Source organism: Sebastes umbrosus, chromosome 5 (assembly GCF_015220745.1).
Source record: "Sebastes umbrosus isolate fSebUmb1 chromosome 5, fSebUmb1.pri, whole genome shotgun sequence".
NCBI classification, from domain to species: Eukaryota; Metazoa; Chordata; class Actinopteri; order Perciformes; family Sebastidae; genus Sebastes; species Sebastes umbrosus.
The window spans coordinates 21,555,406-21,582,244 of NC_051273.1; the positions used below are offsets into that span (position 1 = coordinate 21,555,406).

Below are 26,839 nucleotides of genomic sequence, written 5' to 3' on the forward strand. Positions count from 1 at the left end.
TTTGCAAGTAATATATGTACTGTGATTGAAATGAACTTATCTAGGTTATGCATTGATTGTGTAAATAATCCAGTTTCCTGCAACAAAAGCCAGAGATGGACTTCTCTTAAGCTTTTTTTTACTACTAAAAATTAGTTTAAAACAATGAATGCAGCCAGAGGGACTCTATGCGACATAAAGATACTTCTAAGATACTACTAAGTGTGGCCATTTGGACCAGGTGTGAACACGTTTTGTCTTTAGACGTGGTCAGACAACACATCCGAGTCCAAGCCTTTTAAGGAGGTAGGATTGTTAAAAAAATATATAAAAATACAGAGAAATGTATTAAAAGTTCCTAAAAATAATAGGAAAATTCATCTTAGAAAATAAGCTGCTCAAAATTCAGTCAAATTGCTTGTTTTGGACAAACTTCTTGCATTCACTATTTGGGTTAAATGTACAGTTTATTAGTTGTTCTGTACTGGTATTGTTATGCATTGAATATAATATGAAATATCCATAAAATATGTCACTTATTCAGGGTTGTCAGTTTACTCAATGATAGAAAAAGGGGTCTTTTAAGGGAAAGGGTTGGTAACAACACCCTATAGTTCCTTTGACTCCTTTAACTCTTTCAGGCTGTCATGTCCGCATGAGTTCACAACACCACAGACTCGACTCTCTTAGGTGAGCACTTTTATTTAGTAGTTACAACATGCAGATTTCTATCAAGTGAATCAAAGCTACAAATGAAAATCATGCACACATTAAAAAAAAAAAAAAAAATTCAGGAGAATCAACTGATACTATGAAGACATTTCTACTAACACCAGTAGGATGAATTAAAATGGATCATAAATATTACACTGTGGAGATGATCATCAGGGTGTTCATCAGGGAAGGGAGAATAGGAGGTCAGCACTACACGTCATGGAGAGTAATACAGTGGCGAGGACACAATGCCCGGATAGTACGCGGGCGCTTGCTCTACATTCCTGGTATATTAACATCTTAACCCTAGTGCAAATATCATTGAAACACAGCACGTGGTAGGTGACGGTAAAACAAACGAAAAGGAAACCTCAACCACACTGAACTTGGATACTATATTCATTTCCCCGAAAATCATAAAGCTGTGTAGACATGGATTGAAATAAGAACTTAAACATTTGTAACTGCTCAGCGTCATTTAGTCGTCATCGGAGGAGTCTCGCTCGATGCTGTAAGCCATGAAGAAAGCGTCGGGGCGGGAGGGGACGAGGGGATGACCCGGTCTCACAATCTCAAAGCCCAGGAAACTGAATGTACGTAGCAGGGATGCTGAGAAGACACAACATGTAAACCAATGTCAATCTTCTGACCTGGATCCAATAACTGGTGTACATATATAGTATATTACAGTTGAGGGCTGGCCAACGGGAAGCACGGGACTTTTCCTGGGGGGCCAGAACGCTGCCTGTCAGACTGGACCAATCTAATACTTTCAATATCGAGGGGGGGATACAAGCGGCCCCTCCGGTGTTAGGACTGATCCTTGTTTTTGTTGAAATCTAAATCGGTTCATTTTCATTGGTACTTAACGAACTGTGACTAGTTTTCCAGCTCACCTAGGCTTGCCTGGCCTACCTTGTTTTGATTCAGTGCAGTGGTGAACGATAATTAGAGCAATAGAAATGTTGAATATTAAGGTATTTTAAAAGCATCTATTGTAAAACCCCCCTGGGTGTTTTTGTTTTTTCATTTTCATTCATTTTGTTCATTAATATGTATGCATCTTTTACTTTATACTATTATAATACTGGATATGTGTAAGTAAGCATACATAATTTTATTTTTATAAAATATTGAAAACTCAATAAACATATTAAAAATCTCACCTCTATCATCACGGTTCTTGTGAAAACAGATGAACACGTGACCAACCTGCAGCTGCTCTTCTGCAAATTCCAGCAGAAGAGCAAAACTGGAGAGAAACAAAGCAAACAGAAACAGTTAATGTATTATAGGAAGGAGGTTAATGAATTTCAGAGGAAAATAATGATTCATGATGGTGTAAGCACATTTCTATAAACCATACCGCAGCATAAAATCTGCATTTTTGGTCAATTTTTTACATTTACATACAGGTTTTATTTTGATACAACGTTTCATCTACCACACAAGCTAAAAAACACAAGGGTCTGTTTTTACTTTGGCAAAATCTTTGGTTTCATTCGTTTTCTTTTAAGTTAATCAATATTTTACCTTTTGTTGCCTTTCAATCATAAAAATAATCAAACTTTAAATGTTTCTTTTAATTGCAAACAAACTGACCTGTCTTTGCTGCCCTCGGGCAAAGCTCCAGGAGGGATTTCAACATAAAGGTTCCCTCCTTTCAGCGCCGCCCTCCAGACACAGTGCTTACCCTCAGAGCGACGGGGCTCAAAGAGCAAGAAGCGCACTCTGCCGTTGGCAGGGGGAGGCTCCTCAAGAACCAGCAACTGAGTATCCTGGAGGACAGAGAGGGAAAGTGTGACAAGAGAAATACATTCATATCAGATGACATCAAGAATAAAGTTACAATTGCAGAATGCAGAAAGAACTGCAGTTATGATTTTTACTACTCAAATTAACTCAATATTGAAAAGGAACTCATGATAATGGTTACAAAAACAAGTAAGAGTTGTCCACGGCATCTGCAGCTGCGCCAAATGCCTGAACACGTGAACATGTGAAGCAGTAAAGGTAAAAAGCAAGTGTTCAGTGCCACAGGCACAGTTTACGTGTCTTTAACAGGTGAGCTTTAGGGCAAGAGCAAGACAAGAGCACAAGAGCACACAAGGTGGCAACAACATGTTTCTGGGTAAACAGAGTTGTTGCACTACATTTAAAAAAGGTGCAATGTGTAAGATCTGGCCAGAATTTTAACTAACATTATCAACTGCATATGAAGAGGACGTTATGTCAAAGACGTCTATGTATAGTGTTGCAGAGATATCTACTGACATGAGCATGCTAACCAGCTAGCCCCGACCCATCCTGTCTTTTTTTTTTTTTTTTAAAGTTATTTTTTTTGGGGACATTTTCCATTTTTATTGGGAGGACAGTGGATAGAGTCTTGGAAAGGGGGGAGAGAGAGAGTGGATGCGGAAAGGGCCACAGGCCGGATTCGAACCCGGGCCGCCGCGGTCAGGACCAAGCCTTGATACATGGACGCCCGCTCTACCAACTGAGCTAACCCAGGCGCCCGACCCATCCTGTCTTTTAATACCATTTACTACATGCCTTTGTTGAATACTCGATTCTGATTGGTCAATCACAGCGTTCTACGGTCTGTTATTTCTTCATAGCAGACCGTTGCTATGTATAACAGACCGTTGCTATGGGCGCAGTTCTGATGTCGGACTCTGGTGGACCGTTTTTGTGTCAAATTATCGATTTCTAAAGCAAGTAGCTGTGTAATAAGCGGGATAATGTGCAGCTAGCAGGTCATTGTTGTGAAATAAACCCCTTCAGGGCGATGTAAGACCTCTCTGCTCCGCGTCAGGGTGCCACATCGCTCTGCCGGGGTTTATTTTACAACAATGACCGGCTCGCTATCCCTTACTGGTATCTTGAGAGGTGATAGTGAGTCACCGTAGCGTCTAGTCTGAAGAAGTAGAGCAGCCCCGAGGGCTCATCACATTGAAGGTACAGGGTCTGTGTACGTTTTGATAGTTTGTTTATTGGATTAAATCCAAAGTGGCAGAAACTAGGAGACCACTTCGCCGGGAAGAGGGCGGGCGGCAGCTCCGGGAGACAGCCCTTCAGTTAGCTGTAGCAACTAGCATTCAGCCAGTGCAAACCCCAGCAGCGGGAGTCACAGCTAGGTCTAACCTGTGTAACGGCTGCAACAAAGTTTGCTGATCAGGCAGAGAGTCGGAGTAGCTGGGGTTTGCGTTGGTTGAATTTGTGTTACTACAGCTCCGCTAACTGAAGGTCTGTCTCCCGGAGCTACCGTACGCTTTCCTCCGGGCGAAGTAGTCGTCTGGTGGCGGCGAGGACAAAACTAAAATACAAGTCCTTTTCTTGGTTCTGCCATTTTGGATCTAATCCAATAAAAAAATTATCAAACATAAACAGACCGTACAGCCCCCGGTTAGTGGCACAGTAAACACAATGTAGGATTGGACAAATTTGCGTATTCTTGCCCTGCTGTTAGTTAGTAGTTGGTGTTTTTTTCCATAACTGATTACTGTAAATATTGATCGTATTGACCCAGTAGTAGAGGTGAAATGTTGACCCCTATTTGTTTAGAGTATGTGGCCAGATATTACACATTGCACCTTTAAGTGCATTCCAAAGATCCCAACCTCATCGAGGACATCTTGCTCATTATCAAACATGTTTTGATCAGTGGTCTTGTAATGTGCCGATTTGTCACTCTGGCCATTACGATGGAAATTATGCGTTTAGTCTTACAGTTACAATCAGATATTACAAAAAAAGATATCCTGCGATTCTCTGCAGCAGTATAACATCTCAACAAAACAATGACACATTAGCTTTACTGAGGTCAAAGAGTGATAAGATTCAATAGTGCAGAATTGCAAACAACAGCCTTTGTGTTTGTCTCTCTCCCAGTCGATAAACTCTTTCTGTACTGTTAGCCAAAGGTAGATCCACGCCTGCCCCTGATCAAATACACATTCCTACTGAGAGAAGAAGTCAAATTGCTGTAAAAAAACAATATTTGGTTCAACTTACAGAATAGAATATTTTAGCTGAAAGATTGCGATCCCGCTGGTCATTCCCTCGCCCACCTGGGATCTTCAGGGGTGGGAGAGGGGCATCAGGAGCACCACAGAGGCCCCGGACACGGGTTACTGCAACAGCGGGAGCACCTCCTGGGACTGGAGATACTGGAAACAAACACACACAGAGACGGAGCCATTACGAGTCGAGTATTCACTGGAGGTTCTGCTACCAAACACAAACCAACCTCCCTATATAAACAGAGAGCTTAGCACACATTACACTGCTGAGTGTCTCATCTCTGAAATTAGGTAAAACAGTTGCTAAATTTAAGTGAGTCTTAACAGATGAAAAACAAGGCTGGTGGAGGAAACGGTTCAATCAGTAACTGTCCCCATCTGAGGCACAGACGTTTGAATGATTTGTTTACTTGTGCATATAAAATTACAGGAAGGAGCGGTTTATGTTACACAACCACATCACTGACCCATTTAAATGTACTCTATTAACGTTCAGTCAAATATTCACTACAACCCCTCAAGGCAAATTTTGTTTTCGTCTCGGAAAAAAAGCCAAATTGTTGACATGTTCCCTAAATTCATTGTTCTTGTAAGAAGAGTGATGTCCAAATTCCTAAAACGTGTGTGTGCTTGGTTTCTGGTGTAACTTTAAGCTTGTTCGATTCCTGGAAGAAGACTGCCAGAGGATCAGGCACTGTTTGTCTAACTATTAACCTACTTTAGCCCTGCAGCACTAACCGCATTGCTCTAGTTTACGACTGACAAACAGTTTAGCAAGTGAGATCAGCCATTTTAAGACAGCATAACAGACAAAGTGCTCTATAGAAGTTGCTCAGCTTACAAGCACAGATGCCCGATGTGGCGGCTGCATACATTAACAGTGTTGCGGGTAGGCCTATTCTCAGAGCTCATATCGGGAACACAAGCCATTAGCAGCAGCAGCGCTGCCACAGCGACACGAACGCTCTGACACTCACAGATGCTCTCTTACGCAAATGCCACTGCTGTGTTATATGTGGGGCAGATGTGTGAAAACCAAATGAGAACCATTGTCACTCCCATAACTCGGGCCAACAAAGTCAATATGCAATATCCAACCAACTGCCTGACTTTGCAAGGCATTGGAGACCGCAAACTAACACAAATTCTCTCTAAATCCCATTATCAGATTATGTAAAACAGGCAATTAGCATCTTTACATAAAACAGGGCTCCAGATAGAGCTGCACAATTAATCGAATATTAATCACGATTTCGGCTTCGCACAATTCAATGAACATAATCGACTGCGATTTTGATGTTTAAAATGCGTGCTCTGCTCACAGAAAACTCCATTGCACATCAAATCAAGCGTATTGCTGGATACATTACTCATTTTGACTGTCAAAACGAAAATACACTGAATTCAGGTGAAGAATATTATTTTAAGTCTTATTTTGATGCAACTATATGTGCATTAGCAGGAATGTAGCACAACATGGAAGTGAAAGCAGTCTGTTTATTTAATGTGAAACTGCAATAAAAATATTATATATTATGAAAATGTATCCCTAAAATCAATTAATAATCGTGATAAATAATCTGTATCTCAATACTGATTAAAATAATTATGATTTGAAATTAAGTAGTCGATACCAGTAAAATTCTACGATTCTCGATACCAAGGTAAAAACAAAAGTAAAAAAAATAGCTCATGTTATTAAATGTACAATGTCTCACACACACTTTTTGCCCTCCCCACTTGTGAAATGAATGCGACGCCTCTGATCAGGATTAAGCATTTTCACTAGGGACTGTGGAGACAGAAAGATTCGCGGTTACCTCCGCCAATGATGACGCGTCTGGGCTGTGCCCTTCACAGCCGGGGACAGGTGTAACGTGGCACTGCAGCATTTTTTTCTTGACGAAAATACAGCTCTCCTCGACAGTTCTTTTCATTTTTAATTACCGGTATGTTTTAAGGTTGTGATGTTGCTCAAGGATGAGTACAGTGCGAGGTTTCACACAAACACACAGAGACAGACCTGCTAAATATCAGGCACACAGGTGCAACCAATGAAAAATGTTTGAGTTGCACTTGACAGATTTTTGGTCACACCTGCATTAAAACTAAGACACAGATTAAGGCTTTTTTTATCAACGTCTCCATCCAGTTAACAGCATTCATTAAAATCCCTATGCCTCCATTAAGCAGCGACACTCATTCACGCCCCGGGTTGTCTTTGCAAAGACAGCTGCTCTGGTCACATGAGCGACGAATCTCTCAAGCTTCTGCTTGCATAAGAGCATGTTTGTCATGTATGAATTAAGGCTGCACGATTTAGAAAAAATATCTAATTGTGATCATTTTGACTGATATTGCAATACGATTTGCGATATTAGAGGGTTTGATCATTTTTACATTATTATTCTCATTTTCATTAAAAAAACATTACAAATAATTATGATGTGATTTTTGCGGGATCTGTACTAAAAAATGTTTTCTTAAGTCTGTAGAATATGATGTGTAGGCCAGGACATCTCTGCAGCACCACAATATTTATATTTAAAATGGTATTTGGACACACATTTCACCTTGAACAAATATTGCGACTTCCTTCTCATCCTGTGATTTGAAGATTTAATTCAATTAATTGTGCAGCCCTTGTATGAATATTATGTAAAAAGATCCCTCATCTCTATGGGGAGGTATTTTTCCTTCAGATGGACAGCATGCTGTTACAGCATCCTCATCTCAAAGTAGACCACAGGATCAGTAGCTGTGAGTGAATCAGCTTAATTAGGGGCAGCTGCTCTTTAAGCCACAGAAAACTGCATTTAATTCTCTTAACATATTGTACACAATCTCCAATGGAGTGTTAAATAACAGCATTTATGTTGTTGTTGTTGCTATAAATGCCAACAGATCCCCCAGGGTAAACGGTCTGACAATATTTATAAAGCAATATCTATTGAACAAGGAATAGCTTCTGTGTACAATATGTCATCACTGGACTCAAAGCTACCCATAACACCACCAACCCCCCTTCGCAGTGCAGTGGAAATTTCCAATGAGTCCTTCACTCACTAGACTACAGAGACAAACAGCCTCGACATAAATCTCGTCAGGACACGACAACAGCAAAAGGATAATCGCTCACATGTTGTTTAACATCGTGACGCATATTTCAAGGTGTCAAAGCCCCTTTGTGTGTTTTAGTTTGACATTTTCCCTTCAATCACGACATTCAACTGGAAGTGAACCAGCAAAACAAGCCACTGGTTAATATAACACAGATAGCACATAGCAAAGGTTGTTTTAAATGTTGATTAACAATTAACTATCTGGACTGATTGCCTCGTGAACCAAATCGGTTAATCTAAAAAAACAAATGATCAATTCAGCGACGTTGGTTAACAACAAGCTAACTTTACATAACATATTTAAAGCACCGTGTATTCTTACAAGATACATTCAATGTGAAACATAATATAATTAATATTGTCACTGGTGGTTTTCACTGCAACGCCGACAACATGAAAACATCCTGTGACATAACGGAGCTAGCAGCTAGTGCTACAGTTAGCTGCAGTTAGCTAACTGCAGCTACAATTAGCTAACTGCAGCTAACTGTAGCTAGCAGTTAGCTAATGCTAGCTACAGTTAGCTGCAGTTAGCTAATTGTAGCTAACTGCATTAGCTAACTGCTAGCTACAGTTAGCTAGCTACAGTTAGCTGCAGTTAGCTAATTGTAGCTAACTGCATTAGCTAACTGCTAGCTACAGTTAGCTGCAGTTAGCTAGCTGCAGTTAGCTGCATTAGCTAGCTACAGTTAGCTACAGTTAGCTAACTGCAGCACTAGCTGCTAGCTAATAGTAGCTAGTTAGCTACAGTTAGCCAATTGCAGCTAGCTAACTACAGCTAACAGCAGCTAGCTAATGCAGCTAACTGCAGCTAGCTATTACCTTATGCTGACATTCATATCAAAACTACGCGACCAATTCTTCATTTATTATTTAACGTATTTAACCAAGAGATATATAAGAAGCTAAAATAAAATGCTATCGACCTTAAATGTTAGCTAGCCAGCTAGCTTCTCAGTATTTAGGTCGCATTAGCTTAGCTTAGCTTAGCTTAGCTTAGTTTAGCTTAGCTTAGTTTAGCTTAGCTTAGTTTAGCTTAGCTTAGCTTAGCTTAGTTTAGTTTAGCTTAGCTGGCTAGAGCATGATTATCAGCTGTGTTATGATTCTCTATTTGTTTATTAAACCAAATGTCATACAATCTGGATACAGTTCTGTTATTTAAGGTGAATTAGTTCGGATGAAAAGGTGTCAGATAAAATGCATTTCTGGAGATGAAGTGTAACAAACAGATCTGTTATGTAAACAAGAGAGGGATTAGTGCTCTCAGCTCTCAGCTAGGCCGCTGGGTTTTAAATGTTAAAAACAACGTACCTTTCGGTTTCAGGTGTGTTACTTGTCTGCTCAATAACAGGCATCTCGGATAAGTTTCTCTCTTTTTCTCTAACAAAACAATGACTATTCAAAATCGTCTGTAGGTTAGATTTAACCATCCGGCCAGCGTCCTCGCCAGGTGCTCTGTCTCTCTGTCTCTCAGCCTGGGGTTGGAGCTCAGAGCCAGCAGGCTGCAGTGCTGGAGAGGAGGAGTGTCCTCTGTCCTATAGTAGGATTAAGATAAAATATGTAAGTAAGGAATTGGTATTATGATTAAGTTATATTATAAGTAATGAATTTATATTCTGGATTGATAACAAATGTATATTTTGATAAGGATCAAAGGATCCCTTACATGTTTAAATGGGGAATATCAACTTCTGCCCTACATTAACTGCATCAAGCTAAAGATCAGGCTTTTGTCCATCAGTTCATCTTGTTGCTAAATAATAATTAATTAATGTTGCTAAAGACATGTAAATCCAGAGGACAGATGGTCATTTTGTAATGGGTTATGTATGAATAATTGTGATGTGTTTTTTGTTTTTTTTGTCTGATGGGTCTTACTTTTCTGTCTGTCTATGGTAACAGTATGTCTATTGTATGTGTACTTTTTCTCAAACTGAGCATGGATGCAAAATGAATTTCAGTGCAAACTGACAATAAAGTTGTATCATATCGTATAATTATATGCAGTACAGTAGAGGGGGAGTGTCCTCTGGTCCTCTCTCCCTCAGCTTAGTGTCTCTGAATATTTAATTTAATAACCCTGGGCTACTTCACCTTACTGTAGGACTAAAACAACAATGTAAAGTTACCAGGGCTGTCAATCCATTAAATCGATAATCGCATGATTGTCCATAGTTAATCGTGATTAATCGTAAAATAATCAAACATTTTATATCTGTTCAAAATGTACCTTAAAGGGAGATTTGTCAAGTATTTAATACTCTTATCAACATGGGAGTGGGCAAATATGCTTGCTTTATGCAAATATATGTATATATTAAGTATTAAAGGTCCCATATTGTAAAAAGTGAGATTTTCATGTCTTTTATATTATAAAGCAGGTTTAAGTGCGATATAAATACTATTAAAATGTCAAAACGCTCAATATACAGAGAAATGCACACAGCTGGTATTCAAAAATTGCGCGTTTGAAACAAGCCGGCAAGATTTCTGTCCATTTGTGATGTCACAAATATACGATATTTAGACCATCACACGGTTTTAAACATAAACATTCTAAATGTGTCCCAGTTTATTTACTGTTGCAGTGTATGTAAATAACATCAGCTGACAGAAGTAAACATGGACCCAAACTGTTGCCTAGCAAAGCAATTCCGTTGCAATTCCGTTGAAATGCACTAAAACGGAGCGTTTCAGACAGATGGTGAATACAGGCATATTCAGGCTGACAGTATGATGAAAATAAAGTTGTTGTTTTTTTTACATTATAGCATGTAAACATGTTCTAGTAGAAACACAAAATACAAGTATGAACCTGAAAATGAGCATAATTTGGGACCTTTAAGTATTAAATTAGCATAAAAAATATGCTCAAAACATAACATGGCAAACTGCAACCCAACAGGCAACATCAACAGCTGTCAGTGTGTCAGTGTGCTGACTTGGCAATGACTTTCCCCAAAACTGCATGTGATTATCATAAAGTGGGCATGTCTGTCAAGGGAGACTCGTGGGTACCCACAGAACCCATTTTTATTCACATATGTTGAGGTCAGAGGTCAAGGGACCCCTTTGAAAACGGCCATGCCAGTTTTTCCGCGCCAAAATTTAGCGTAAGTTTGGAGCATTATTTGACCTCCTTCACGACAAGCTATTATGATGCTAGTATACCAATGGTACCTTATGTTTTCTAGTTTCATATGATGCCAGTATCTTCACTCTATAGCTTTAAAACTGAGCCCGCTACAACCTCCGAAATATTGATTACGTTAAAGAAATTAGTGACGTTGAAACATATTTGCGTTATTAACTTTGACAGCCCATAAAAAATAATAATAATTGATTAACAAAAATGTACTTAAAGTATCCAACCTAAATGTAATATTATTAGATTATTAATACTGGTGCATTAACCCTCCTCCTACCAACACATTTAACATACAAGGACTACCGACTGAGAATAAACTACTGTAAGAAACAACCTTTTTAGCAAAATGTGAAGTTATTTCTTCTCAAAATTAGTTATGTAACTAATGTCATCTAAAGTCATTCATTATTTCATCCTATCAGTGGAATGTATAGGCTACTGCTGGTTACACTTGTCCACCTAAAGCCTAAATGCTGGTAAACAGTCTCAGTACACACTATGAATGTCATTTTCCTTTTTTTCAGCACCTCTCATCTGTGCCTGTCAATCAAGGAGCAGAGGAGCATGGTGCCCGGTGTGTATAACACCGTCTGTGGTGCCTGCAGAACAGAAATCACCATCAACACAACCACATTAACCTTCATGAGACACAACTGAAAGGTCAGATCAGGTAAGTTTCTTCTTTTTTTTTTTCCTGTTCAGAGGTTCATATAAAACTAAACTCTTCAAATCATATTTATATTTTTTCAACCAGCAGCAGGTGCCTATTTTAAGCTGTCCTATGTTAGTCTATGACACACAGGACAGAAATAAAAGAGCAATACAGACCCATAGACTGTACTTTGTAAACGTTTTATGCATGACAAAAACTGAATTTCTCACCTTAACTTACAGCTTCATTTTGGATCCAGCTTTAAATTTAAACTTCAAACCTACAGGACTTCAGGGAGCCAGAGCTGGAACATCTGAAAACATCACAAGTAAGACGTTAATATGTTTGCCCTAAACAACCAACTGGGCAACTACAGTGTGTGACTTGTTTGTGTCTGTCCATAGTGTCTTATGACCGGATTCTGTCCATTGAAAATTTGAGTGATGTTCCAAATCCATGGAAAGGATTCACTATGAACCGCTGCATAGTGCTGGCTCTGGTCGTACTATTCGTGAGCTCGGGGGTCAGTGAGCTGCATGGTGAGTATTGTAATCATGTCACAGACAGTTTGTTTCTGCATTATTGCAGTAATATGCAACATGCATGCTATATGTAGATACTAGGGCTGTCAACATTCATTTCTAATTTCTTTAACGCATTAAAGCAATGGTTCTTTCAGAGGTTGTAGTAGGCTCAAAGGCTACAGTAGGCTTAAAGCTAGAGTGAAGATACTGGTATCATATGAAACTAGAAAACCTGAGGAATCCATCGGTATAAGGTCGGTAAATAACGCTCAAATCTTGCACAAAATTTTGGCGAGGAAAAACTGGCATGGCCGTTTTCAAAGGGGTCCCTTGACCTCTGACCTCAACATATGTGAATGAAAATGGGTTCTATGGGTACCCACGAGTCTCCCCTTTACAAACATGCCCACTTTATGATAATCACATGCAGTTTGGGGCAAGTCATAGTCAAGTCAGCACACTGACACACTGACAGCTGTTGTTGCCTGTTGGGCTGCAGTTTGAGTTTGAATTATTGATTTCCAATAATCAATATATACATACATTTGCAGAAAGCAGCATATTTGCCCACTCCCATGTTGATAAGAGTATTAAATACTTGACAAATCTCCCTTTGAGGTACATTTTGAACAGATAAAAAAATGTGCGATTAATTGTGTGATTAATCACAATTAACTATGGACAATCGTGCGATTAATCAAATATTTTAATCGATTGACAGCCCTAGTAGATACTGTACTTCTGCTGCTTCACTGTATTATTCTCATTCGGTGCAGGCCTTCAGTGACTTTTATTTGTTTTTTGTTTTCTAGAAGCAGTGGATTCATTTGTTGAGGAGACAGGTATAAGGTCTTTCATTGGAAGTGTCCAGGATGGTTCAATATATCAGGTATTGTTTTATCTCTGTAATGCAGTTGACTTCTATGTTGAGTCATTTAAAGGGTTATAGGTTGATTTTGTATAGGTTTTTGTGGAGTTCTACTCTTTTTCCACTCTTACTCAGTGATACAAATCAATGGAGCTAATATAGTGTTGCCAAACCTGTATAATAAGCATGTGAATTTATAAAGATATGTTCTGTTTTCATGTGGTTGTATAATATGTGTTTGTCTGTCTCCAGATTTCCTTATGGGACAACTTCATGTGGTGGTGGGGATCTGAAGAAGTTGGAGCAATAAGAAGAAGAAAAAAGCCGATTGGCAACAAAGTGATCCTGAAACCCAAACCTAAAGTATGATTTGTATACAGAAGAAATAGATGTCATCAGCTGTCACAGGTTTCTGAATAAAGAACACAAACAGTCTTCAATATGCTTTGCATTTAATAAAATAATGTTACATTTTATTAATCCACTTTTGTCGTTGTATTGTAGAGAACAGGACCTTTTAGTATCACTAATTGAAATGTCATTTACCACCACATTGTAACAATATTTCAATGATGACTGGAATTTTAATTAAAGCACAAAAAGTGGTCTTATGGATGAAAAGAGGTTTGTCCTGATTAAACAATGGCTTTTTATTCAATTAACTTCTTAGGTAATGAAAAATAAAATATTTACAGAGCAAGATGATGATACTCATATTTGACTTGCTTGGCTTATATAAACTTGTGTGAGAATACTGCAAATACTACATTGTCTATATATGTGAAAGTCTTTTCTACCAGTGCATTAACTACTGTTTGAATAAATAAATGACAAGTAACAAGTACGTGACACTTAAAAGTGTCAAACACGCTATGGTCAGTTAAATATGTAAAACATCTTTTGTGTCACAACTACACGCCAGGAAGAAAACAGCTTTAGCGGCATCCGCACTCCCTCGCCACCACGTCTGGTTTAATAGAGAGGTAAGTCCCGTGTTCGTTCAAGTCCACCACCTCCAGGGCTTCGTAGGCCACGGGCACGCAACATGGCGCCCGCTCGTCCACGCTCTCGCTCTCAATGTGGAAGTTGAGCAGGACGGCGTGGTTGTTGGCGTTGGTCATGGGGAAAGCACAAGAGCCGTGGCAGTTGTTGATGTTGACAGTGTTTGGGAGCCCGAGGCGTTTTTCTAGGGACACGGTGAGGCTCTTCAGCCCACATATGTTGCCCCTCAACGAGGTGATGGGGCCAGATCTAGTGGCCCGCAGTCCTCTCTGCACCTCGTACACGCGGGCCACCGTCTGCAGGGCCTTCAGCAGAAGAAACACACGGTACTGGCTCTCTCCTGTTCTAGAGGTAACACAAGTATCAGTTAAAAAGTGGGAATAGAAATCTAAATTCATGTCAGATGGGCTGATTTATAATGCAAACAACTGCTGGAGAGGTTTCCTTGTACACATCACCTGCTGCCGGTCCTGTCTTCGGAAACGCACTGAGTTCTTTGAGCCTTCCCAGCCTCTCTGTGGCTCTGTGACCCACCTCCTTCTCCCGTATTACCTCCATTACCTGCATCCCAGTCTGCTCCATCCTCTGCTTGAGCTCCTCCAGCAGTGTAGGAGACAAAGCCAGTTCTCCACGATGCACCTGAAACATGGAGCCCCGGCTAGAGAAGGAGAAGATGGTGGGGGAAGAGGAGTTCATGAGTCCTGCCAGCAGGGTGTCGCTGGAGGATAAGCCGAGTGTGAGGGGAGGAAGGGACTGTAAGGAGTCCAGCTGGAGCCGAGGGGACTCGGGGCGGTCCTGAGGTAGGACGTCACCCAGGAACCGCTTCAGCTCACAGAGGAAGGAGGTCTGTGAAGAGGCCGGGGGTGGACCTGAAGTGTGTGTATGTCTGAGAAAGAGAGTAAATAAAATGCTGCTGAACACCACAATAGTCAGTAGTTATATTTCAATAGGGAACATGAAAGCCAAGACCACCTTATTTCAGTTCCTGTTCCTCCAGAGAAAAGCAGAAGTGGAATCATGCTGGTGTTACTTCCTGATTTTCCGCCAACAAGGATGTCTTTTAGGTTTTGGTCTGCAAAGAGAGGAAATGTGAGGAGAGTGCACACGAAACAAGAAATTCTATCTTCATTGTCGGCCCTGACCTATTTGGTCAAATCTGACCAGAATGCACCAGTTACAGCTGATATATATCTTTTAAATGACATTGTCATGTTTGAAAAGGCCCAAAAAATAAACTGCAGCCTACTGGTAGGCCTATTTCTAACATAATTTAACCATCTAAAAGTGAAAAATAGAACCATAGGTTATATTTTAATAAGACTCTGCCTGTCTCATTGATCACCATGATCTTGAAATTGAAATTATTCTCCTCCTCAGTTCTTGGTTTACTTCTTTTAACCCTCTGAAAATGATGGTGGATCATCTGACTGGCATTAACATTACTGTCTTTTGAAGGCTGTTGCGGGTTTCAGGTGGACGTACAGTTGTATCATATAAAGCTTGAGGTTGCGATGAATCCGTTGATGCCAAACATGTCATGCTAGCTTACTGGGAAAGGGGGTAAATATTGCTCCAAAGTAGAGCTGTCTTTACCGTGAGGTCCGCCACACCTCAGTGGCAAACGGCAGAGTTATGGCCCTCCGGCACTTGGTGCCCTAATCACAGCATGTGATGCATGTGTGCATAGCGGCGGCGCTGTAAATCTTACTCGTGTCAAATCTTACTCATATCAGGGTTTGTTGTCTCAACAGAAATCCTCCATTTCTGGTGAACGTCGCCCTCTGATGCTTTTCCTGTCAGCATTATGTAGTGCGTTTCTCCTGAGATGCACACAGTCTAGAAAAGACAACAGAAAAACAAGTAATATCAGCGATGAAATCATATAAACAGATTTAGGATCTTTTCATTCATGCATTATTCAACACAAGGCCTTTCTTTACCTGTGTGTTGGGATGCAGCGACTGACTAGTGAAAGTGACGTCCATGTCTCCTCCCGTGAGGGGGCTTTCAAACGCCAAGAGCAGCACAGGCTTCAGCTTGAGCAAAGGCGACTGTGGGAGGTCAAAGGTCAACATAAGCGTTCCTCCATCATCTTCCTCTGTCAGGAGCACTGATGGAGAAAACAAGACATACTGTAAGATAAAAACAAACAATCAAACAATAATGTATTGCAATCAGAGAGCACTGATACCTCCAGTTGGATGCAGAACCTCCAGTCCACTCCTCTGGTTTCTGCTTGTTTCCTTAGCGAGCTGTGATAAGACTGAGGCTGATGAGCTGCCAGGCACGGTGCAGATTCCAAACTGAGTCAAACTGCGGTTTGTGAGCTCGCCGTCGCTCCCAACAGCTTCACGCAACGCTGCGAATATGTCCTCCACAAAGCACGGAGCATGTTGAGGGCCGTGACGAGAGACTGTGGAGGCTGATGAGGTCTCTGTTGGTGGGAAGGTGTGCTCTGCATTTAAAACAAAAACAACAAATTTAAATAATTTAAATAAAATGATTTATGTAGTACATAAAGAGACTTACTCCTTTTGCTATTTGACTTGATGATTTGTGATGAGATTAAAAAAATAAAATGTGTTCTTGCATGCCTCTATGGTCAACGGATAATCCCAAAACTTGATGAATTGAAGTAAATTCATATCAAAACAATTCATTTTGGTAAGGGAAAGCTTGAAGCAGGAACTACATGCAATCCAAAAGACACTCATTGACAAGATAAAAAAGAGCAAAACAACATAAAATAAAGGCTTTGCATATAGAATTGCATGAATATTAATGCATGAAATGTTCAGAGGTTTCATTTGTGCGGAGTCTGACCTGTCACTGAGGGGTCGTGGGCCGGGATCAGCTGTGAGTCCTGCAGGGCCACACAGATCCTGGTGCAGCAGAGCATCAACGATCCGCAGCAGAAGACGTCCAAAAACAACATACTTCACTGTCTGTGCGTGTGCCTGTGTGGTCAGACCTCTCTCAGTCGCTTGTTTTGAATGGATCAAGCCCCCGAGGAAGGGAGTTATCCTCCCACCTTCCCTTCTCACTAACTGGGAAACACGCTGCCAAAGTAGGAATACCGGGTGTCCTTGATGAGACTGTGGATTCTATTTGAGTTATTTGCTGCACAGAAATGTGTTTTTTTTACCTAAAGAAAGCAGGTTAAAGTCAGATGACGCAAGAGAAGGAAAGGAAAAATAAAAGGCAGTTTTGTTGGTTTGGACACACACTGAGCCTCCCTGTCTAGACTGATGGGGGTGATGAGGACATACATCTAGGGAGGTTATATAGTGCACTTCTTAGAACCAAAACAAAAGAGATGAGAGGTGTTTTAATCCTTCATGTTTATATGGCAAAGATTTATAAGTTAAATATAGAAAAAACACAGATGAGTTTCAATGCTGTTGTTCATAGAAAACAACTGAGCAGAGTTCTAAGTCAAAACTAAAACTCTGTCCAAAGCTAAGTAAATGCAAAGGCATAATGAAAGAGGAAAAAGATGAGGTCGTTGGGAACATCGACATTTTTCTCAGTAATTTTAAAATTACGAAGAAAAACAATATACGACTAAAATTACAATATATTAACTTATTATGCACCGAAAAATTCATTTCCATGGCCTCCGCCATTTCTGACGTCAACAAACAAGTCGTAAACACAGAGCTTTCTGAAACTGTCCACTTATGAGGTTGTGAATACGACAAGTGGGGGGCGTTCATATGGACTCTTCTCGTGAACACGGTAAACACAACCCCATTTGAAGGCACCATACAATCCGACCAAAATCTTCAGTGATGACTGGAACCGCAACGAGTTGTGGTTTTACGTGGAGTAATAAACCAGACTATTTCTTTGCTGGACGCAGTAACTTTCTGAAGTCTTGTTGTCACTGTGAGGACGCCAGTTAACCACTGAAGGCTTCAGGAAGTTACTGTGCCCTGCACTGTCCCTGAGTGTGGATGGGTTTACATTGTAGTTAATGGAAAGCCCGGTGCGTCTCATACCGTATCAAACGCCGACAGCCGTGACAAAGCGTCAGTATTTGACGCCCAGGGGAATGAGAACGCGCTGGAGCCACAGCCGCCCCACGTGTCCAGCATCATTGGGAGTGTGATGATAGAGCTGAATGAATGAGCAAGTTATCCTAATGAATGTGTACATTTTATCTGCTCTCAGGGGAAAAACAGTGATCCGAGTCCGGCTCCCAGAAAGGAGCGTAGACATGAGATCCGATTCCCTTCAAAGAGCCTCTCACAGCTGCAGTCTTGTTTTGCAGACAGTCAAGGTCTCGGTGCTGTTTAGTAGCCGTGTATCCCAAGAGATAACGCCAAGGCTCATTCTTGTACATCACAAATCTTCAGTGAGGAATGACGAGAACGGTTCACTATTCTCTGACGGCTGCAACATGTTACCAACACGGTATTGTTGGAACATTTCTTGGCAGGTACATCATCCGGATGTTCCTGCAGACAGCAATGTGAGGTTGTTTCTGCGTTTCTATACTGTGGGAAGCAGGGCTTGCATTCAACAGCATTTCAATAAAAAACATAATCTGGTGCAACTCAAACACTCATTTTATCTGAGATTCTGAGAATTTAGTAAAGAACTTTGGAGGTGTCATCTACATACCGCGGGCCACAAATGTTGGACCCCATCAAACAGTCTTTTGAGTGACAACTATTGTCATATATGCAACACAGTCTCACGGCAGTTTGTGAAATAGTCACAAATGATTTTCCCTTTTTTTTCGTGACATTCAGGATGACTTTCAACAACGGATTTTTAATGCATTTTCCTTGGCTTTCCACTCCAGTCTTTTCAAAATAAAACTACTTAGGTTTAGGTTAAAATAACACCAGAAGTGGCGTAACTTAATTACGGAAGTTACATTACAAATAAATCGACTATGGTTTCACACAGGACACGAACATCGGTCTCCTGGGCGAAAATCCAGACCCACCCAACCACCCCGACCTCCTCCCTAAGCGGCGTTTGCCGCTCTTCATACGTTCTGGTTCACAATTACGTGGATTACATACAAACTGATTCCGTGCTGACCAACCCCCCCCCCCCCCCCCCTCTATGTACACAAATCAACAAACACCGACAACAAACAAACTGCTGTGTGACTGGACTGATATATGAGTCCAAGTGAAAACCTTCACCGTATGGGCTTGTTGGGAGTTATTATAGGCATTTTGGCATAAAACAAGTGCACATTTCTCTGAATTATGTTAATGGGACGTCTGGCTATTTGTAGAAAAAAAAAAAGAAAGCCAAAATGCAGCATCAAAAACAATTTGTGAAATGTTTTTTTTCTTTATAATCTCATTTTTGACACTTTGGCAATACTGTCCTTGTTATATTCATGCCAATAAAGCATATTGAATTGAATTATAGATAGTTAAAGAGGATCTATTATGGTTTTGTGCTTTTTCCTTTTTCTTCCGTAACGTGGTGATGTCACAAAGTCACACGTAAGGGATAATGTACAGCGAGCTGGTCATTGTTGTGAAATAAACCCCTTCAGGGCATCTTGCATCACTCTGCTCAAACAGCGTTTCAAACAGAGGGTGAAAAGAAGTGCTTTTTGAACATTAAAGCAAAAAAACATGTTCTAGAAGAAACCCAAAATACAAGTATGCACCTGAAAATTAGCCTAATAGGTCCTCTTTAAAACACATCAACATGGTGGAAATATTTTTGCTGTTTTGAATATACAGATTAATGCTTATTATGATGATCATGTAAGAGATGTACTGTCTTTTTGCTTCCGCCGATTGACAGATTTCAAAATTTTGTAAAAAATGCTTATAATGCTTATACTTCAGCAATTTTTTATGAGGGGAAATAAAAGAATCAGATCAGACATAAATGCCACTACACACAACAAAATTAATTCAAATATTATATGAAACATTTTATTAATATCATAAAACGCAAAAAAAAAAAAAAACATGAATTCCATTTGTTTCATTATAACATCTTAGGATAAAAGCACCAACACCGAACAGTAACAAGTCATGAAAACCCAGGGCCTTTTGGAAAGTAGGTTTGCCGTTATTGCACCTCAAACCTGCCCTGGCTGCACCAATCAGAGATCAGTATGTAAACATACTGTAGGTCACGTGTGTCCTGTGTGTTCACTCCCCCCACATAATGGGTAGAATCCCAAACAAAAGCACAGTGAACCTCCTTCTTGGAGAGACGCAAATCTAGACCGAGGCATTTGTGAGATGAGGAAGATGCTGAAAAGTCGTAGCCATTTCACAGCTTCCGGAGATCAGACCGACTCGTAAAGCTTCATAAAGCTGGATTTAACTGGAGACCCTGGATGTATGCGACAATTGAGAATGAATCTGATGAGATTTTTTAGAATTTTACCTCGAAATACTGAGGGGAAGTCCTGGTCCTGAGTTGGGTTAGAAAGGGACTTGATCATGCCACAAGATGGTGAATAAGAAAATTGTTTACATCATTTCAAGCCATCTGGGAAGTTCCTGAGTTAAAGACCTTTGGCAGGATTTAGAGTAAACAGCTTCGACTGCAAAAGCTCTCACAGATTATCAATAATATACCAGAATTGAGCGTGCCGGAGAACTGCATAGAAGCTTTAATTCAAATCACGCTCTTATACCAAAGGACTTGAATAACAGCACCTCATCCCTTTGACTGATTATATATATAAGTAGCTATAAAATCTGTAATGATCATGATTTTTTTTTTTTTTCCCACAAACTATTCTCACTTGCACATACACCACGCCGCCCCTCCAGGTTAGAGAAATTTTTCGCAGGTTAAACTGGACCGCCAGAAAAAGCCGCCGGGCAAGCTCGCGTTGAAGATTATTAAACCATAAAACCCCGCAGCACAACAGGAGGAGAGTAGTATTTATCAATAGCTGCAATTTCCTTGTTTTAAGTGAAGGAGAGCACCGTGCTGTCTGTCTGACTAGTAGTATTAAAAACCGACAGGAATCTGAAGACACCATTAAAAGCATAACATGTAACTGCAATTGTATCAAACACCAAGAATAAGAAAATCAAAACAGCATCAACAATAATTACAAAAAGACCTCAGTGCTGGTAACAAACGGACTATAATTATGCTCTAAAATGACTTTGCTTCTTCTCACTTGGAACACTTGCAGGTGAGAAACACATTTTGTGAGTGCACACAGGACAGGAGTTTACAATAAAGCTTTGATTATTAGTCTATAATCTTCCCTTAGATATGCACCGGCACGTGGGGGGAGGGGGAAAGCACACAAACTGAGCTTATTCCCACTATCAGAGAAAAAAGGAAGCTCTCACTGCATACATACGGTACATCCTAACACAAGAGTTTTACATGTCTTTGCAATGACACAATATGCTCACATTACAAGGTAGGGCCTTGTCAGTAAGACATCTAAAGACAGTGTGTGTATGTGTGTGTGTATAAGAGGTTGACACGTAGTTTTGTATGCACCAGTGAAGATTTTTAAGATCTAAATTCCCATTGTTTGGAAACAGAAAGCACCATTTTTCCTGCAGAATCTGGGTCGGTAAAATACAAAAAAACATCTGATAGAAGTGATGAATCTAGTTGTGTTCGAGCCACAGCACCGTTGTTTGTTAAATACACACACACAGCTTTTTTTTTTTTGAGTTTCTAGTTCTATCAGGTGCTGCTGCGACGCCACGTGTTGTTCGGCGCCATCTGTTAAGGTCCTGTGGTGGCAAAGCTTCACTCTCCTTGGCTTCAAGCCTCCTGTTTAACAGGTTGAGTTTAAAGGTCACAATGCCAGCGACGAAACACCTCTATTCACTTATATATATATATATACTTATATATAGACTGTATATAGATACATATTTTATATACCTTTCTGTTTATGGTGGAAAACGAAAACTTATGTACAAAAACAGTGTGTCTTGTTCACTGACAGATAAGCAGCTCGCTTCTGAGAGCAAATCGGGATGACGTATGTTTAAAACTGCAGCGTGAGAAACAAACAGATACCTGTTTACCAGACTCTGAGCCAGCTGTTGTAGAGTAGTTTTATCGAAAAGGTGGGCGTCTACAGTTGTTGTACACGAGGCATTCAAGGAACCAGACGAATAGCATATTAAATACGAGAAAAGGAAAAGCCAGAAAATGGCTTAACAAATGTCCCTGTGTACAGCACCAAGTATTCGATTTGTTTTTTTGATGTTTTCACTACAGAATAAATAAGATCAGGTACAGTCCAAATTTTAGCACCATTGTTTTCAGACTGTGAGTCAAGTACACACACACTATTGCATTCTACAATGTCAACACATTTCAGGATTTAAACAAAAAAAAAGAAAAAAGAAAGAGGAAAAACAAGGCAAATGGAGAGACTGACAGCATAAATATAATAATCTAAATTATACACAACTATACAGTCGGAGAATGAATCACATTCACAGTACAAACATTGTTTACAAAAAATAATAATTACACAATTTAAAAAAAACAAAAAGCAAACAAAAAGGTGTGAAGAGAGTCCAGTAGTTTGTTGTGGTTATGGTTGTCTCAGTGTTTGAGGATTTGCATGCACAAGTGTGTGTTTGTATCAACTAGAATATGCAGTATAATTCCACATACTGTACGTGTGTCCACATTTTATGTCCTAAACATTTACTTAAACCTGCATTTCCCAACAGCAGAGATAAATACGAATAGCTTAAGAAGAGTTAAAAATTCCTGCTGTAAGAGTATTTCGGCTGCGTTCCCACATAGTAGTGTGATTTTACCAAATTGACTGAGGAAGAAAATGTTAATAAATACAGAAAGTGGCTGACATTGTCGACATAGCACCATCTCATTAGATGAATTTCATGGGGTCTTTTTTTAAAATGAAAATGTACTCGGCTCAGCGTTATTGGCACCCGTTGAAATGTTGCTAATTCACCATATTTTCACATCAGGCTGAAATCATAACATTGTTGTTCAGACTATAAAACATACATTTATGTTCTTCCATATTCTTCAGTTCATTCATTCAGAGAATTAAAGTTAAATACGCCTGATTACAAAACACTCAAATAAAACGCATTTTTGAAGTTAAAGAAAATTTCACTGATATGTTAAATATCTGATATTAGACAAGGAACAGAATTATTTGTCATCACTCATAGTGTCAACTTAACTGGTTTTGCTCCAGTTAGAAGCAAAGAAAGGACATGTTAGTTTTTTAGTGCCAAAGAGGGGGCAGCCAGAACATCATTTTACAATTTATTTTTTGGTTTTAAAAGGTACAGTGTAGGATTTGGCGTCATCTTGTGATGTGTTTGCAGATTGCAAACAACTGAGTACCCCTCCGCTCACTCACACAGAGGCCATCCTTACCATAATAACACTACTTTAGGAGCAACGGAAGTCACACGGCGGCTGACGGTACCATGGTTTTGCACTCTGAGGCTCACGTTACCGCAGTTTCACAAGCGCGTCGGAGAACTACGGTGGCCTTCAGGTAAAGGTTTTTGCTAATATGATTCCCACTAAACGTTACACACTGATCCTTTAAATCATTTCTTTCTGTTCTACTTTTTTGTAGTTATTGTTACAGACTCTTTTCCCACCTCCCTACACTCGTACTTTGAGTGTAATTAATTTGCCAAAAATGAGACAAAACACACAATAAACAAAGTTAAAGATGAATTTGATTGATATAATTTTTTCCCCTCAAATTTTCTAGAGATATCGCGACAATATCGTGAATATAGTGAGTAGTGAAAATCTGATATTGTGACAGCCTTAACATAGATAATAATCTCATCCGTTCTGGGCTACTGTAGCAACATGCTGGACTCCGTGAAGAGGACCTGCTCCCTATGTAGATACAAACGGCTCATTCTAAGCTAACGATATTTGATTTCTGCATATACTGTAAATCCTCCTAAATGATCCCTCTTCCTTAAAAGGAACAGTGAGCAGCATTTAAGGGGATCTATTTGCAGAAATGTAATATAATATTAATGTTTTCTTTAGTGTATATTCACCTGAAAATAAGAATCGTTGCGTTTTCGTTACCTTTGAATGAGCAGTTTATATCTACATAGGGAGCAGGTCTTCTTCACAGAGTCCACCATGTTTCTACAGTAGCCCAGAACAGACAAACCAAACACTGGCTCTAATAGAGACATTCGCGTCTTCACGTCGTCCACTGTAGCTCTCCTACACGCTCGGCACATGGGAGAAGTTTCAGTCGGTTGCAATCTGCAACCACACCGCTAGATGCCACCAAACCCTACACACTGCACCTTTAAAGTCTAAACAGTAAGTAACCCACATTTTTTTTATTATTTAGTTTAACATGAAAATATTGTAAATCATCAACATACAGAGTTAAAGGGGTGTCAAAAAAGCAGCCAGCACATCTTCTGCTACATGAGTAACTGCATCTTACTATCCAGTGTGACGTCAGACCAAAATACCTCTGAGTTCCTCATCTTGTTTTAAATATGTTGCAACAAACATTTGAATTTCACCGAAGGAAGAAAACAGAGACAAGAGAGCGTGCATGCAGAGAGGCAAAACTGCATGACATCTGAGCAGAGTTCACTGAACTGGTCTCTGTGTGTGTGTGTGTGTGTGTGTGTGTGTGTGTGTGTGTGTGTGTGTGTGTGTGTGTGTGTGTGTGTGTGTGTGTGTGTGTGTGCGTGTGCGTGTGCGTGTGTGTGTGTGCGTGTGTGTGTCTGAGTGTGAAAACACATGCACTCATAATGAAGTGAAACTTTGGAGGGAACGTGACACATGATGAGATTCAGATGGACTATGTGCTTCAATCTGTTATTAAATGATTAAAACAGATTATTCTGCTAGTTGCTATAATAGTGACTAAGACAAAAATACACACTATCACACTATTGAGCACCTTTAATTTAAACCAGACATCTTGATAATTCAGTTCATTCAGTGCCGAGCAGCAGCAGGTACTGATTTCCTTATTGTAAAATCTTCAAACCAACATCTTAACACTCCACACATAAACATGACCAGTACCTATGAATTCTGCTCAAGGTGACCATAGTGGTGGTTAGTGTGTGTGTGTGTGTGTGTGTGTTTGTGTGTGTGTGTGTGTGTGTCTCTCTCAGAGATCCCAGAACAGAAGCCGGTCTTGGAGGCGGTTGGGTAGTGCAGACGTTTTGAAGCACCAGTGAGTGAGGAGAGTGCCGTAGTCCACATCTGGACAATTTGCATAGTTTATTTATTTTTGAGGTAGTTTTCAACAATTACCTGAAACATCAAAGGAGACAGAAAAAGATGTTGATGAGTGTTTCTACAGGTGACAGATTCTACACGGCAAATAAACAAATAAGCCAAAATGGTAATGGTGTAACGGACCGTAGTTGATCTGTGATAAATACAGATCTCCGCCCACGGTTCGGCACACATGTGCACCGCGGATTAATCACAGTTTTTATCATCATAGTGTGAAGAAAAGTTTTACTCACGATCGTTATCGGTTGATATTCAGTAAAAATATGCAATCAGGAGATCGGCATTAATGCTTTCTAGTCGCCGATCCGAGGGAGACATTACGGTGCGTTATTTAGCCTCCTTCCTGACAAGCTAGTATGACATGGTAACTTTTATTTCCTAATCATTTGAATTATGTGTTTTTATGCAAATAACCACTATAGATGACTTTAACAAAGTAAAAGGATAACATTTAAATTTGAGAACATTTAATTAAAAAACAAAAACGATCTTTATCGGCCAATATGGCTCATCGACAATAGTCAATCTGTCTGCGGCAGAAAAACGTGATCGGAGCATCTCTAAACGTTATAATTGCTCCTATGTTTTTTTCCTGCTTATCCAATCCAATCTGTGACTCAACACCGTGATACGATCCGAACCGTGAGTTTTGTGCTCCGTTACACCCCCACAAAACAATATTAAATACTTCCACTTTCAACATGATCACCCAGCACGGTTTTTATACTTTAAACCTAAAACCCAAGAATGGACTTACCTTGTTCAATCACAACAACAGCTTGTGGGAGCACAAGAAAAACAGGTATCCTGTCTTTCTCTCTCACTCCCTACCAGTCTCTCTCTCTCTCTTTCTCATTCTCTCCCTCATTCCACCTTCTGATTGCCCTTCGCCCTTCCCTTCTCCATCCTCCCCCCTCACCCCCAAACCCTATCTAGGTCGGGAGCCAGGGAGCTGGGAGGTCGTGTAGGTACCATGCATGCCCTGAGTCCTCCACATGCTCCCGCCACCACCTGAGCTGCTGGCCTGTGGTGGAGGGGGCAGCCGAGGGGAGTAGTGCACTGCGAATGGACGAGACGAGGAGGAGGTTGACAGAGAGGAAGAAGAGAGGGAAGCAGTAGCGGCGGCAGCAGCAGCAGAGACAGAAGCAGAGGAGGCAGAGGTGGAGGAGGAGATGGAGAGAGAGAGGGATGACTGTGCTCTCTGGTGGTGGAGAGAGGAGTGGGACAGACGGGAGGAGTGGAGGGAGTCTGATCGAGATGATGGCGGGGCGTCAGAGTGCGTGGGTGCTGAGGAGGAGGTACTGTGCAGGGGCGGAGGAGGGGGCAGGGTGAGCGTGGGAGGAGAGGGGCTATGCAGGACTGACTGGGTGCGGCTGTGCTGGGCCTGGGACAGTGAGAGGGGGAGAGGTGAGGACACGGAGGCCAGGCGCGTGGAGGCTGGTTGGGGGATGGTGTGCTGCTGGGTTTGGGAGGAGGAGAGACTGAGCAGAGAGCTGAGGCCTCCAGAGGTGGGCAGCGTCACCCCAAACTGATGGGAGGACACTGAGGGAACCACGTGGTGAAATATACCTGCAAATCA

The 26,839-nt window shown here is 40.6% G+C and overlaps 3 protein-coding genes and 1 long non-coding RNA gene across 10 annotated transcripts in view; 1 reads left to right on the forward strand and 3 right to left on the reverse strand.

Moving 5' to 3' along the window:
- Positions 1 to 663: 663 nt before the first annotated feature.
- Positions 664 to 9,347, reverse strand: oaz1a (ornithine decarboxylase antizyme 1a). Its single transcript, XM_037769650.1, is given in 6 exon segments — positions 664 to 1,302; positions 1,860 to 1,945; positions 2,296 to 2,471; positions 4,708 to 4,794; positions 4,796 to 4,862; positions 9,149 to 9,347. Coding segments are annotated over 6 exon segments (666 nt in total). The 5' UTR covers positions 9,268 to 9,347; the 3' UTR covers positions 664 to 1,171.
- LOC119488210 lies at positions 7,872 to 13,464 on the forward strand. Of its 2 annotated transcripts, none has more exons than XR_005206894.1 (6): positions 7,872 to 7,886; positions 11,510 to 11,655; positions 11,880 to 11,965; positions 12,042 to 12,176; positions 12,974 to 13,050; positions 13,282 to 13,464. It is a non-coding gene; the product is annotated as an uncharacterized LOC119488210 (long non-coding RNA). The 2 variants fall into 2 exon arrangements; XR_005206893.1 differs by lacking the exon at positions 7,872 to 7,886 and adding an exon at positions 9,383 to 9,397.
- Positions 13,465 to 17,328, reverse strand: amh (anti-Mullerian hormone). The gene is given in 8 exon segments (XM_037769648.1): positions 13,465 to 14,376; positions 14,490 to 14,518; positions 14,521 to 14,917; positions 15,004 to 15,103; positions 15,756 to 15,867; positions 15,972 to 16,141; positions 16,223 to 16,486; positions 16,855 to 17,328. Coding segments are annotated over 8 exon segments (1,596 nt in total). The 5' UTR covers positions 16,967 to 17,328; the 3' UTR covers positions 13,465 to 13,964.
- Positions 17,329 to 24,895: 7,567 nt separating this feature from the next.
- dot1l (DOT1-like histone H3K79 methyltransferase) overlaps positions 24,896 to 26,839 on the reverse strand; it is a 32,346-nt gene continuing 30,402 nt past the window's right edge. For 4 of the 6 annotated variants that reach the window (XM_037769639.1, XM_037769638.1, XM_037769644.1 and 1 more), the window contains 2 exons: positions 26,018 to 26,829; positions 24,896 to 25,275 (listed from right to left, as the gene is read on the reverse strand). In XM_037769639.1, the coding sequence (XP_037625567.1) occupies positions 26,189 to 26,829 (641 nt within the window). In that variant the 3' untranslated portion in view covers positions 24,896 to 25,275; positions 26,018 to 26,188. Of the gene's footprint in view, positions 25,276 to 26,017; positions 26,830 to 26,839 lie in introns of those variants that run through there. The other 2 variants (XM_037769642.1, XM_037769637.1) reach the window with 2 other exon arrangements.